Source organism: Sciurus carolinensis, chromosome 6, assembly GCF_902686445.1.
Source record: "Sciurus carolinensis chromosome 6, mSciCar1.2, whole genome shotgun sequence".
Classification (NCBI taxonomy): Eukaryota; Metazoa; Chordata; class Mammalia; order Rodentia; family Sciuridae; genus Sciurus; species Sciurus carolinensis.
The window spans coordinates 97456691-97472436 of NC_062218.1; the positions used below are offsets into that span (position 1 = coordinate 97456691).

General features: G+C 39.1%; 1 protein-coding gene across 3 annotated transcripts in view; it reads right to left on the minus strand.

Annotated features, from left to right (window-relative positions):
* Positions 1 to 15746, minus strand: part of Sil1 (SIL1 nucleotide exchange factor) — a 247861-nt gene that overhangs the window by 106510 nt on the left and 125605 nt on the right. For all 3 annotated transcript variants that reach the window (XM_047556173.1, XM_047556175.1, XM_047556174.1), the window contains exon 4: positions 5818 to 5938. In XM_047556173.1, coding sequence (XP_047412129.1) covers positions 5818 to 5938 — 121 coding nt within the window. The remainder of the gene's footprint in view (positions 1 to 5817; positions 5939 to 15746) is intronic.

Here is a 15746-nt window from a genome sequence, read left to right on the forward strand (position 1 = left end):
GTGTCTGGCTACGGCTTGGTTAAAGATAACCCAGGAGATTTCAGAGTGGGGAAGGAAAAGGTTGCTCTCCTATTCTACTGCAAGGGCACAGCACATCAGTCTCACAGTCCAAGATCCTAACAGTTCTCAGCTTTCAAAAGAAGGACATGTACTCAGGGCTCTGCTCACTCAGTTTCTGATTCATCCTAAAGACTCTTCAGGGTTCTGAGAAAAAACTTGTTCTCTAAACCTCAGTACTTCTAAACTAATTAATAATATTAATCACTCCTATTTATTGAGTACTCATGGGTCAGTAGTGTGTTAGTTAAAAAAGTAGTATTTCATTCAAACACCATAATCCCACAAAGTAGGTGAGAGAATCCTGAATCCCTCTCTCCACAGAGCAACATCCACTGTCAATGGCATGAGGATACCACTGTTCTGCTCCCACCCCTACCAGGAGCTAAGGATTCAGGAGCCACAGCTTGAACAGATTATCTCCTCTGCCTCCTCCAAGCCTTGCTCAGGACTAACTCCACTTGCCTTGTCTCTCTTCAGTCCCCCTTCTCCAGGCCATGCATCACCTTCACCCTCAGCTACACAATGCTCATCGCCAACTACATACATATGAGAACACAACCATGCATACAAACGTTACCTTATCACTACTCTCACTTCATTCTTCACTGAGAAAATGGATGTTATCAAACATTTCCTCATCTTCCCATCATCAGCTCTACACAGCAACCCGCACCTAGATCTATGCTCTCTACTATCCTTATATTACAATGGATGACAGAGTCCCTGCTCCTATTAAACATGTTCTAGATCCCATTTGCCTTTACAAAGCTTTAACCCTCATGACTGCATCAGTAATATCACCCCTCAACTGGATTATTCTCATCAGCATACAACCCTCCTTTGACCCCCATAATCCTTCACAGTCTCATGCCATTCTCCTGTTCTTACACAGACAAAAACTTAGTGAACACATTGTCTTTACTCACTATCCTCATCTTCTTGACTCTGATTTATACTGCCATTTGCTCTGACCTGGATTCTGTCCCCACCACACCACTAACACTGTTCATTAAAACTACCAAGAATTGAAGACCAAATTCAATGACCCCTCACTAACTTTACGTTCCTCAACCACTCAGCAGTATTTGCACAGTGTACCCTTCCCTTCTTAAAGCACTCTCCTTTCCTGACTTCTTCTTACCACACTCTCCTGGTTCCTTACTCTTCTCCAACTCTTCTTATGGTTCCTCTTCCTCTTCTCTCTATCTAAACCCTATATCCAGGAATGCCCTAGAGTTCGGTCCTGAACAATATTCTCGTCTCCATCTCCAAGTACTATTGGTTTCACCTCCAAATTAAATCTCCAAGCTCACCTACTCTCCATTAAGACATCTTAGGCTAAGCATCATTATGTCTTGTCTGATTTACTAAAATAGTGTTCTCAGTGTCTCTGTGCCTCTTTTTTTCTCCAAATTTAATCTCTTCTCCAGACACAAAGTAACTAGTTATTCTGCTAAATCATACCACATTAAATCACCCACCTGCCTAAAATCATCCATGGTTTGCCACTACAATTAAAGGTGAATGAAGAACACTCAAGTGTTCCTTAAAACTTCAAGATCTGGCCCCCACATCCCTCTCCATTCTCATTTCCTATCAGTCTCCTTCCTTCTCCTACATCATTATCCTGTTTCTCCAGTTTGATGCCTTTTTCTCGACAAAGCTAAGAGTATTCTTGTTGTTCCATCTTCCTGAAATGCTCTGATCCCTAAACCTATAAACCTAACCCTCTGCAGGGATAAATCCTCCTCATTCTTTAGATCTGTTCAAATACATTGGTGAGGCCTTTTCAAACCTTCCTGTCTAAAGTGCTCTCCCCAGGAACTCATCACCTTCTCTATTTCTTTTCTACCACTTTTTTTTTTTTTTTTTTTAAAGATCTATAATTATCTTACTTGTGTGTATATTTACCTGGTTTTCTGCCTGCCAGTTTCCATAAGGCTGGCATCCTGTTTTGTGACTACCACATTCCAATGATTGGCTTACAAGTACTCTACAAGATCTTTTGTGAAATGAACGAATGGAACAAATAAATGGCTCGTCCTTGGCCCACCCCTTTAACCACTAAACCATACTGTTCATGACATATAGGCAAACCAAGATGGTACAACCTGAATGTAGTTTGCCACTCTGTCCTCTAACACAGGAGGAAAATTCAAAGAAGCTAGTTTTTCCAAGGCAAAAAGATGTTTTATGGAGATGTCAGCTGGGGTATGTACTAAAACCAGACTAAAGTATAAAAGCATAGGAGCCAAATACGCACAGAAGTCAAGCAGTGCCAAGAGAATCTTCCGAGACAAACCAGAGTCAGGGTCTCTGCCCCAGGTCTTACAGCCCACAGGCACCATAGTTAGCAGTGCAGATGCAATGAATTAGCCTTAAGAGACTTCCCCAGCTCCCTCCAGGCCAGTGGTGCTTAACAAGTTCATCTCCCTCTAGACCAATCATGTTTAACTCTGTGGGTTTACCAACATCAATCTGATGGAAAGTTCTCCAAAACAAAACAAGCATGTAAGCAAAATACTGTACCAATTTCAGGATACTGGCCTCCAACCTTAGGCTTCTTTTCCTGTCCCAGTGTTCAAGATCCAGGAAGACACTGTGAAGTGAGTGGAACTGGAAGAATACAGGATGAGACCCATCCAGGAGGAGGAAGTCACCACCACATGAGAACAGAGATTCACTGACCTCATAGCACCATATGACCATACCACACTACCTTATCAATGCCTTTGGGCTTCTGTTCAGACAGGTTCACCACTGGCTACAACTGCTGAGAAGAAAGAGGAAATATCCAGCATATCCTGAAGGTAATTCTAGGGCAAGAGTCTTCAGAAACATTCCAAAAGAGAAAACTGAAGAGGTAGGAATGGGAATAAATATTTCTCCCTTATGCTGTGTCTCTATGGATCACATGGATGGCTCTGCTTTCTTCTTCTTGTGCTTCTGCTTATTCTGCGTCTTCTTTTTGAGGAACTGGGGATTGAACCCAAGGGCACTCTACCACTGAGGTACATCCCCAGCCATTTTTATTTTTTATTTTGAGACAGGTTCTTGCTAAGTTGCCCAGTCGGGCCTTGTACTTATGATCTTCCTGCCTCGGCCTCCCAAGCAGCTGGGATTACAGGCATGTACCATTCCTACTGGCTCTGCTTTCTATTCTAAAAATTTGAGCAGCAGTTAAAGCAATCAGTGTCCATACTGATGATCTATAATCAGGTAGTGGAAAATTAACTTCCCATGGCATAAATATCAACAAGTAAAAAGTTTCATATTTATCAAATTCCAAATGCAATATTCTAAAACCATGGAAAAAATAAGATTTTTCTTAAGAAAATAAGACTTGTACTAGATGTGAGAAAAGATTTCCTGAAAAGTACTATGAGACATTGAAATATATATGTGTTGGGGATGAAGAAATATTGGCAGGGACCACAAATAATGATATTTGATTATTTTTATATAGTTGTGATAAAGGAATAATCGTATGCCCAGTAACCTAGGTCACTCTAGGGTTATGATTTGCATGAAGTGTCCCCCAAAAGCTCATGTGTGAGACAATAAAGGTATGTCCAGATGTAAATGATTAGTTTATAAAAACTATCACTTAACCATAGGATTAATCCATTTGATGGATTAAAAATCTGAATGGATTACTGGGTATTAACTACAGGCGGGTAGGGTGTGGCTACAGGAAGAAAGTAGATCACCGGGGGCATGCCCTTGGGATTGTTATCCCTGGCTCCTCGCACTCAAGTTTTCTCGGCTTCCTGGTTGTCATGAACTGAGCTGCCTTCCTCTGCCACACCCTTCCACTACCATGTTTTGCCTCACTTCTGGCCCAGAGCTATGAAATCAGCAGACCACAGACTGAAACTATGAAACCATGAGCCAGAATAAACTTTTCCTTCTTGTTATGGTTTAGATGTGGTATCCCCCAAAAGCTCACATGTGAGATAATGCAAGAAGGTTTGGAGGAGAAATGATTGGGTTATAGTCTTAACTTTATCAGTGAATTAATCCCTGATGGGATGAACTGAGTGGTGAACGGAAGCAGGTGCAGCGTAGCTAGAGAAAGTGGTTTGTTGAGGACGTGGCTATGAGGTATATACTATATATTTTGTATCTGGAGAATGGAGTCTCTCTCTTTGTTTCCTGAGCATCATGTGAGCTATTTCCCTACACTACACCCTTCTACCATGTTGTTCAGTCTGACCTAAAGCCCAAAGGAATAGAGCCATGCTGTCCATGGACAGCATGAAACCATGAGCCCCTAAAAAAACTATTCTTCTTCTACAGTTGTTCTGGTCAGGTCTTTCAGTCACAGGAGCTAAAAAGCTAACAAAAAAGTTGATTCCTCTAATTTGTTCTTATCAGAACAAACTTGGTCACAAAGCTGACTAAAACACCAGGTATGGGCCTATCTACAGAGATTGGGAAAAAGGAAGACCTTTCCTGGTTTGGGGTGACTGGAAAGACAACAAATACCTCTATCTCAACACAAAGAAGAATTTCCCAACAGTGAAAACTGCCCAAATCTCATTAGTGCACATGGACCAGCTGAATGACCTTTTGTCAGGTAAGTCAAAGAAAAGACTCAGGTAAGAATTGGGTCTCTAAGGTCCCTTTCTGACTTGTATATAAACTGTAAAATTTGTTTAAATAATAAAAATCCCAGGACTGAGTTGGGCCCACTCAATCCATGATTAATTCCCATTATTTACAGTGTTTTAGAACAGGGGTCAACAAACTATTTGTAACAACCAGATAAGACTGTAGGTCTTGTGAGCTGTCTGTCCTAACTGCTCAGCTCTGTCACTGTAGCAAGAAAACAGTCATAGACAACATGTAAATGAATGAGTATGGCTGTATTCCAATACTTATGAACTTTGAAATCTGAATTTCACATAATTTTCATGAATCATGAAATATTATTCTTCTTTTGATGTTTCCCCAACCATTAAAATATGTAAAAGTTAGCTTACAAACCATACCAATACAGACAGCAGTCCAAATCAGACCCGAAGGCCATAATTTGTTGGTCCCTGCATTTGAGACTTCATGACTGGTATTTATACTGAGCTTCTGAACTACACTATTTTGGCAATCCCTGTTATCCCATGCCTCAACTTCCTTTTCCCTCATCAAGCAAAGAAAACTTATTAATTCAAGGCAATGAAGAGAAAAATAGAGACTGTTAATTCTCTAAAATCAAATAACCTAAACTGGTTATTAAAAAGTAAGGCAATCTCTAACCATTGAAGAACATATAGTAGCATCTACTTGTATACTATTAGGAAAGTCTATTTTAATACTGACTAACAAGAGGAAAAGTTAGTCTGAATTAAAGACTTTAAAATGCAATTTTATTGTTCACTAAGGAAGTATTACTGCAAAGCAGAAGGCCTAACAGGCCTGTTTTAATGAATAGATGACTCATCTGTAATCAGCACATTAATTGTTGGGATTCAAATGGGTGCTCTTAAAGTACTGGGAAAAACAGCTTCATTTTTAAAGCAGGTTAAGCATTCCCCCTACAGCCTTTTTCAAAGTATCAATTTGCTTTGCAAACTGTATCTTTCCAAAGACTGTATTGGTAAACTTCCATAAAACCCTAACAGATTTATCACAAATTCTATGCTATTAAATTTCAAAAAAAAAAAAAAAAAACCCACACATGAATTTGGGTAACACTTTCCATATTTCAAAGTTAATACTATCATTTAGTCTCTCAGACCTTAGAGTCAACAATGGTACCTTTTGCCTTTTTTCAACCCTTTCAAATTATTTCGGATTTTGTCTTCATACTGGAGCTTCACCTCTCTTGCCCCAGTCTGAAGATTCAGCCGGACATGGGATCCTGCAGGAACAGCCTGACCTAAAAGTCAAGAAGAGAAAAGGTTGTGAGGTCTACAGTCCTAAGAGGGACTCCAGGATGGACTGGCTTACAAGCCAACAGAACTTACTAGTTTATGAAGACCATACTGCTGTGTTCTGGTACCTCCTCTAGCCAGCCTTCTTTCTCCCTCTAACCCACAGACCCCACAGGTACTCCGTTTGCTAATCTATAAGGGAATCTGTAAAGGACTGAGGCAAGGAGAGCCAGAGGATATACGCTTTAATCTAAAGGTCAATATTCCCTCATTAGAACTGCCTGTTTAAGTCACTCTATGTTTTCTTTAAATTGGATTAATAAGTCTTTTTCTTACAAGCAGCAGGTGAACAACGGACACCTACTCACCCCTCAGGACATGGCTACATTATTGTCTTCTCCAAGATAACCTTCCCACCCATCCCCCAGTAGTTCCACAGAAACCCAGACAGCCTGCCATCCCAGTGAGTTTCCTACCTGACCACCCTCATCCATTTAATCAGGCTCCTTCTATGAGCACAGGGACTGTATCTCCTCCTTTTGGTGGATTTCCCCAGTCCTTATGCCAAACTTGGCACATAAAATCTGTGGCTCATAACATTTATGAGATGGAAGAAGGAAGCAACTGGGAATGCAGGAAAACACAGCAAGCCAAGGAAGAAGGGAGTAGAACCAAGAGAACTGAAAAACCTACGCCCACCTATCTCAGAGGAGCTGATCCATTAGCTGGGAAAACAAGTTTTGTGAATGAATGGGCTATTCACATGCGCTGCACAAAATTACCAGAGTAAAGGATATTTACCAGGCAACTACTATACTCCAGGCTACTGTGATAGGTTTTAGGAATATTAAGATGAATGTTAACGACTACCGGGAGAGAGCATTTCAAGGAATGGGCTTTTCAGGACACTAGAACTATGAAGCAAAGATGGTACTTCTGTCACCTAGACTTTGGCTATGCTTTCTCCTCCTGGACAGCATTGCCTTACTTGATTCAACAGAAACATACAGTACAAGTTCTCTCAGGATGATCAGGTAAACCCTGAGTATAAGAGGGTAAGGATGTGGCAAGAATTCGTTTTCTCAATTCTGGCAGGATCATAGTGAACACTGAGTTACTCCAGCCATTCTGCCTCCAACCAAGGAGCCAAGCAAACAGCACGCCAAGATATACTGCCTGCTTCTGTTCTGCTGCCCCACTTCAATAGGGAACTGCTGTGTTTTTGGCTAAAGTACACAGCAACCTATAGTTCCTAAGGGCGTGTGCATAATGATTTCCCTCAAAGTGTTTTAAGAATTCAAAAACAAAAACAAACAAACCACCACCACAACAACAACAACAAAACATGTTCATAGTACAGTGAGAGAACCATTCTCTGGGGTGGCTTTCTGATAAGGTTAAACTGGGGATCAAATGAGGCAAAAACACATAGTCGAGGAAAAAAAGGAATTTCAAAAGGAGTTGGAGGGAGCAACAAGTATAAAAATTTTGACATAGAAACTGGGAGGTAGGCTACTGGAGTAGAGGAGCAGACCAGGCTGGCTTAGTATACCTTCAGGAATCCTAAGCTTATTTCCTGGGATAGGAAAATAAAACTCATATTTGAGGATGATGGTTCTCATTAATCCATTTGATGGATTAATAATTTGAATGGACTGCTGGGTAGTTAACTGTAGGCAAGTGGGGTGTGGCTGGAGGAACCCATGGGGATTATATCATTCCTGGTTCTTGAATTCAAACTCTCTCTCTTTGCTTCCTGGTTGTCCTGAACTGAGCAGTTTTCCTCCACCATGCCCTTTTGCCATGATGTTCAGCTTCAACTGAGGCTGAGGCAATGGTGTCAGCCAAGCACAAACAGAACCTCTGAAACTATGAGCCAAAATAAACTTTTCCTTCTCTAAGTTGTTCTCATCAGGTATTTTGCTCACAATGACCAAAAAAACAAAACAAAACAAAACAAAAACTCATTAACATACTATCATAGTCTTCCAACTGGTCACCCTTTTGTTTTTTTAAAATACTATCCTATACATAGTTCTCTGCTTTGAACCTCTTATTGCCTTCCTTCCTATTGCTCTTAGGATAAATACGAAAATATCACCCTGGTCATGAAGCCCCCTAGTATCTGGTCCCTGCCACCTTTTTAACCTTGTTCACCTCTCATTCCCATACTCCAGGTATGCAGCCCTTTTTCCACTCCATGAAGAACCTCCTTTTTATGATTTGAATATGAGATGTCTCCCAAAAGCTCATATGTGAGACAATGCAAGAAGGTTCAAAAGAGAAAATTGGACTGTGAAAGTCTTAATCCAATCAGTGAATTAATCCCCTGATAGGGATTAACTAAGTGGAAATTAAAGTGGTAGGATGTGGCTGGAGGCAGTGGGAACTGGGGTATATATTTGTATCTTTGGGGTATATATTTGTATCTGAAAAGAGGAACTCTCTCTGCTTCCTGATCACCTTGTGAGCTGCTTTCCTCTGCCACGCTCTTCCACCATAATGTTCTGCCTCACCCTGAGTCCTAAGGAATGGAGCCAGCCTTCTATGGATTAAGATCTCTGAAACCATGAGCCCCCAAATAAATTTTTCCTTCTCTATAATTGTTCTGGTTGGATCCTTTAGTCACAGTAGGTAAAGAGCTGACTAAAACACTCCTACAAGGGGGTCATTTTACCATTTTACCAGCGGTTTCCTTTGTCCAGAATATTCTTTCTAACCTTAGCCTCCAACTTCTCACTATCTCCAATACCAACTAAGGGTCACTTCCTCTGAGAGGCATCCTCTGTTTCCTCAGACCAGATCTATCTGCCCCAAAGGCTTGTACAGTCCCATGAACCCCTTCTTTTTTTTTTTTTTGATGTTAATCTTTTTTTTTTTTTTTATTGTAAACAAATGGGATACATTTTGATTCTCTGTACATGGAGTAAAGGCATACCATTCGTGTAATCATAAATTTACACAGGGCAATGTTGTTTGATTCATTCTGCCATTTTCCCCCCTCCCCCCCCACCCTGCCACCCCTCTTTTCCCTCTATACAGTCCTTCCTTCCTCCATTCTTGCTCCCCTCCCTAATCTTAACCCTAAACCTAACCCTAACCCTAACGCTAACCCCTCCCACCCCCCATTATATGTCATCATTCACTTATCAGCGAGATTATTCGTCCTTTGGTTTTTTTGAGATTGGCTTATCTCACTTAGCATGATATTCTCCAATTTCATCCATTTGCTTGCAAATGCCATAATTTTATCATTCTTTATGGCTGAGTAATATTCCATTGTATATATATGCCACAGTTTTTTTATCCATTCATCAACTGAAGGACATCTAGGTTGGTTCCACAATCTGGCTATGGTGAATTGAGCAAGCAATAGTAACAAAAACGGCATGGTATTGGTACCAAAATAGACAGGTAGATCAATGGTACGGAATAGAGGACATGGACACAAACCCAAATAAATACAATTTTCTCATACTAGACAAAGGGGCCAAAACTATGCAATGGAGAAAAGATAGCCTCTTCAACAAATGGTGCTGGGAAAACTGGAAAACCATAGGCAACAGAATGAAACTAAACCCCTATCTCTCACCCTGCACAAAACTCAACTCAAAATGGATCAAGGACCTCGAAATCAGACCAGAGACCCTGCATCTTATAGAAGAAAAAGTAGGTCCAAATCTTCAACTTGTTGGCTTAGGATCAGACTTCCTTAACAGGACTCCCATAGCACAAGAAATAAAAGCAAGAATCAACAACTGGGATAGATTCAAACTAAAAAGCTTCCTCTCAGCAAAGGAAACTATCAGTAATGTGAAGAGAGAGCCTACAGAGTGGGAGAAAATCTTTGCCACTCATACTTCAGATAGAGCGCTAATTTCCACAATATAAAAAGAACTCAAAAAACTCTACACCAAGAATACAAATAATCCAATCAACAAATGGGCTAAGGAAATGAACAGACACTTCACAGAAGAAGATCTACAAGCAATCAACAGATATATGAAAAAATGTTCAACATCTCTAGTAATAAGAGAAATGCAAATCAAAACTACCCTAAGATTCCATCTCACCCCAATTAGAATGGCGATTATCAAGAACACAAGCAACAGTAGGTGTTGGCGAGGATGTGGGGAAAAAGGTACACTCATACATTGCTGGTGGGGTTGCAAATTAGTACAACTACTCTGGAAAGCAGTATGGAGATTCCTCAGAAAGCTTGGAATGGAACCACCATTTGACCCAGCTATCCCACTCCTTGGCCTATACCCAAAGGACTCAAAATCAGCATACTACAGAGATACAGCCACATCAATGATCACTGCTGCTCAATTCACCACAGCCAGATTTTGGAACCAACCTAGATGCCCTTCAATTGATGAATGGATAAAGAAACTGTGGTATATATATACAATGGAATATTACGCCTCCATAAAGAATGATAAAATTATGGCATTTGCAGGCAAATGGATGAAACTGGAGAATATCATGCTAAGTGAGATAAGCCAATCTCAAAGAACCCCTTCTTTATAACACTTACTAGAATCTGTTGTTATAGTTTTTTTTTATACCTTTATATTATTATTATTATTATTTTTAATGTGGTGCTGAGGATCAAACCCAGGGCCTCACACATGCTAGACAAGCGATCTACCACTGAGCCACAACCCCAGTCCTGTTATAGTTTTTTATCTATTAAATGCTCATCATTTTTCTTCCAGTGATTGTCACATGGCCTAATATATAGTGAACTCTTAATAATTATTTGTTGAGTAAACATTTTTAAATGAAAAGAGGAATTCCTGGCTGATCAGCAAGTGTATAAAAAGGTCAATAAAGATTTTCACTAGGGCAGGTAGATTCATAATAATTAGTTGTTAACAGTTATTTTTAGTAGTAATAGTACTAATACTTGTAATAATAATAATAGCAGTGTCAGAAGGGAGGAGGGCAGGAAAAGAGCAAATAACAGGGAATGACAATAGCCAAATTATACTGTTACATTATATGCAAGTACAAATCTGTAACAATAAATCCCACCATTATGTATAACTATAATACACCAATTAAAAAATGTGGAAAAAAAGAAATAAAAAGTTAAAGAGTCATGCTGGGCTGTCTATTAAAAATAATAATAACAATAATTATAGTGTTTTGAATTTTCTGATTTTGACCAAAGATAGAAATGGGGAGAAAGTACATAAGTATAGAAGCTTCAGTAGACAGGTTAGATCTTGCTAGATGGCCAAGGAAGAGAGAAGAAACTTATGTGAATCTTTTATTTGGAGAAAATTTCCAAAACTGCACTTTTCACATAAGGCACCACAGGAGGCAAGAGCAACCATAATAACATTAACTCAAAATATAGATTATGCTCATTTAAAATATGTGAAACCAATCATGGCAGAAGCAACAGAAAATACAGTATTTAAATGTTTCCATCCCATTGGGAAAAAGGCCAAGTTAGAGAGAGTGTTATCTGACCTACATCTTTTAACTTCTGTGGCAGAAGAAAAAAGTACCAGAAAGAACAGAGGCATAGAGAAATCATGAGATACATATATACAGAGAGAGAGAAGATTAGGAGCCAGAGATGGAGGGCAAGGGAATAAACAGGCAGAAAATAAAACTGGGATCCAGAAAGGCAGACAGGACTGCAAAGCCTACACTGGTAATTTCCCCACAACTGACTCTTTGGGGGCAGATCCTATGGCTGAGTATCCCATCCTACCAACATTCTGTCCATGTTAAATAAGGCCACCTCATGCTTGTGTTTTAACACCTACTGGAATTATACATAGTCCAGGACCCAGGTAACAACTGTTTTTCCAGGGGGAGAAAAATTGGTGGCAGATTGCAAATTGTCTCCAAATTTCTTATTCCCTGCTTATCATACTGTTTGCTACATGCTCTTGCAGTTCCTCATACTAGTGGTACAATGTACTTTCCTACCTCTTGACTTAAGATTTGGCTTGTGAGGTGTTTTGGCCAGTGGGATACTAGCAAAAGTGCCACAAAGAGGTATCTGAAATGTGCTTTTGTAGTTGGTTTGTGTCTTGGGATTCTATCATCATCATGAGAACAATTTGCTAGCCTTCTGGTCCAAGAAGGATAGGAGACCCATGAAGCAGATTAGAGCTAGGCCCCACTAAGCCAGTCATGATCAACAAGTTTAACTGATCTGCAGATGTGAACAAGAATAAATAGATTTCCTTTTTAACTTTTTACTTTGAACTATGTTTGAACTTACACCAAATTTGCAATAATTGTATAGTTTCCATACTTTCCAAACACCCTTTCCCAATGTTAACATCTTACATAAACCAATGAATAATAATAAACCAATGAAAGATCTTTAACCAATGAAAGATCCTTTTCAAACTTTACCAGTGCGTCCAGCGTCCTTTTTTTGTTCCCAGATCCCACATGTCCTATTCTCCCCATTCCCTGTAGACTGCAAAAGTTCTTCAGGCTTTACTTGTCATCTATACCCTGGCATCCCTGGGGAATACTGATCAAAGTTTATTCAGGATTGTCCCATGTCTCCTCATGATTAAAGAGGTCATACATCCTGTCAGAGGCACCACAAAGATGCCATGTCCTTCTCAATGCATCATATCACAGGGCTCATGATTTCAATATGTCTTCTTACTGGTTTTTCTAGTCTTGATCAACAGATAAGCTCTACTAAACTTTTCCACTGCAGTAAACAAAAATCACAGGAAACTGTCAAACTGTGGAAAACTCAAAAAGTTAAACATATGAAATAGACTTAGTATACGAACCCAGAAATTCCATACCTAGATGTATATCCAAAAGAACTAAAAATATGTTCACATAAAAAAGCTCACAGCAGTATTATTTATGTCAAAATATACAAATGATCCAAATGTCCATGAATTGATAAACAAATAAACAAAATGTGATATATCCGCCCAATGAAATACTACGTAACCATTAAAAGAAGAGAAAAATACTGACACATCCTATAATACAGATGAACCTTGAAATATTAGCCTTTCTGAAAGACACACAAAAAAATTCACATATCATATGATTCCTTTTATATGAATTTTCCAGAATAGTAAATCCACAGAGACAGATTAGTAATCATCAGGGGAAAGGGGAAGGAAGGAATGGGGAACATCAGGCTTATGGGGTATATTTTGGGTGTAAGGAAAATGTTCTAGAATTAGATATTGGAACACACCACATGGTACAATTACTAAAAAAAATTGAATTATTTTAAAAATTTGGGAAAATACCTTCATTATACAAATTCCTTCAAATTGTTATACAATGTTAGGGGAGTCTATCTGCAATTACTACTGGGGTGATTACCCAATTATGATCTTTTACTTCCTATTTCCCTCCTTCCTTACAGTTATTAGTGGATTTTCACTGCAAGGAAAATTGATCACTCCTGCATCTATTTTATTATTTATTTATATTAGATATAGAATAGACATTTTTTTCCTCTGGGTTATGATCCAACATTGTTACTTATTTTATTGCTCAAATTGACTGAACTTCGGCAATTAGGAGCACTTTATATTTCTTTGACAAGTGCCTTCTCCTTCTTCGTTTTCTTTCTAAAAGTATTTCCTTACTTTCTGGTTATATAAGAATTTCCAGGTTCATCTTGTACTCTCCTTTCCCTAACCCTGGAATCAGTCACTTTTCAAGAGCCTTAGGAGTTTGTTGTTGTTGTTGTTGTTTTGTTTTGTTTTTTTGGTTTTTTTGCAGAACAATGTTAGAGTTGGGGTTGTAGTTCAGTGACAGAGTGCCTGCCTAGTATGTGTGAAGCCCTGAGTTTAATCCCCAGCATGGGGGGAAAAAAATGTCTGGAGAACAATGCTTAGAAATAAAGATATGGGTGGTAGGTATGTATATTCATTACTACTAGGCTCTAAGTTCTCTGAGTCAACAGACTTAGATTCTTCAAACATATATGAGGAAGTACACATAAATACATACACATCTATTTTTCTGTTTATCTGTATATATTTTTATTTTTTTTGGTACTGGGGATTGAACCCAGGGGCACTTAACCCTGAGACATATCCCTAGCCCTTTTTTGTATATTATTTAGAGACAGTGTCTCACTGAATTGCTTAGAGCCTCGCTAAGTTGCTGAGGCTGGCTTTGAACTTGCAGTCCTCCTGCCTCAGCCTCCCAAGCCACTGGGGTTACAGGTGTGCACCACCACTCACAGCTATCTACATATATTTTTAAAGCCACAAGTTTTACTGATACCTCAGATTCCAATCTAACACCACAGGGTCATCTATATTCCCACTTATTTATATCTTCTTTTTTCAACAGTGAGAAACCTGGCTCTTGTTATCCACGATATTTTTATTTATCATTCAATTCTAGGATTCAAATAAAGTAGTTTCAACACTGCCAACACATACCCCTATGAGAAACACATTTACCAAACTACATCACATTTATTTGTAGTTCTATTATCTTTTATCAAGATACTGTTTTATAAAATCTCCTAGGTTGTTCTTTTCTTCCCCATTCCCTTTAGCATGGTTATGCTATTAATTTGTAATACTTGGTTCATTTGTTAGTATTCGTGCATTTTGTGGCTCCCACCCCTCCACATCCTCAACTGTTTATTTGGGAGCATGTGAAGGGTATGTGAACTATTACTATGATTCTAAGAGTCAGAGATATACAAAAAGAAATTACTGTTGTTTTAAAACACCAAGCTTTGAGGTATTTTGTTTATGGTAGCAATTCAATCCAATGATCCTGAAACAGGAAGTTAAGAGGATTCAATAAAATAATAGTTCTCTTATCTGAAATCATATAGTTTCTCTCTTTCTAGTGTTAAAATGTCCTTTTATAAAATGAGGTAATGATGATGATGGATAGTAGTTGGTTGTTTCTATGCTAAGGCCTTTAATTCAGCACAGTAAAAAGTTGGGCTTAGTCCCCAAAATTTTCTTTTGAAGTTTTTCTGGTCCATAAAACACCATATTCTAGAAACTACTGCTGTATTCTACCTAGGACATTTGAGAATTATTCTCACTATAAAGTTTAAATGAGTGAACCTGATGATGTAGAAGTTGTATCTCAATAAATTTGTTTTAAAAATGTATTCATTCAAATAAAGCAGTATTATCTTCTTTCAAATCCCATGAGCTGCAGTTCATTAGATGCAGTCCCATATGACAGTAAGTATTATCAGGGGCCAGCATAGAAAGCTGAGCTCAGAGACTAGACACAGCCCCAGGCTGGCAGTTCTGGTAAAGACAGGAAGAAAAAAATGAGCATAAGAAGTCTGATGCCAAGAAGCACCTAGGCAAAGGGACCTTGGTAGATAGGCAGATAAGAAATAGTGATCCAAGAGATGAGAGCCAACTCAAATACCCAAAGGAAGGAGGCAGGTAGGGAGATGAGTGAGGATCATCTGTCGAAAAACAGGGAATGGTGAGGGCTGTGAAAAGTACCCCTTCAGAAAGCATTCAAATTTTACACCTAAAAGCCAAACAAAACATCTATAAATAGAATTCAGGCCACAGAGAGTCAATTTATCACTGCTGAAAAAGACACATTTCATATATTAACAAATTTTGCCTGGTGTAGTCTTTGTTCCAACTCTTTCCACCTCCTGGACTCACAGGGGAAGGGTCCTCCTGTGGTGCAGCTGTGCTAAGACTTGCTGCCCTGTTTCAGCAGAGACAGGGCCAACTAAGACAGATGCTCTCATGTCTGCCTTGGCATCAGATGCTTCTGCAGTTTTGTGACTTCAAGAGGGGAAGAGATGTGAGGTGCCCTCTGGAGGCTCCTGCCTGGAAA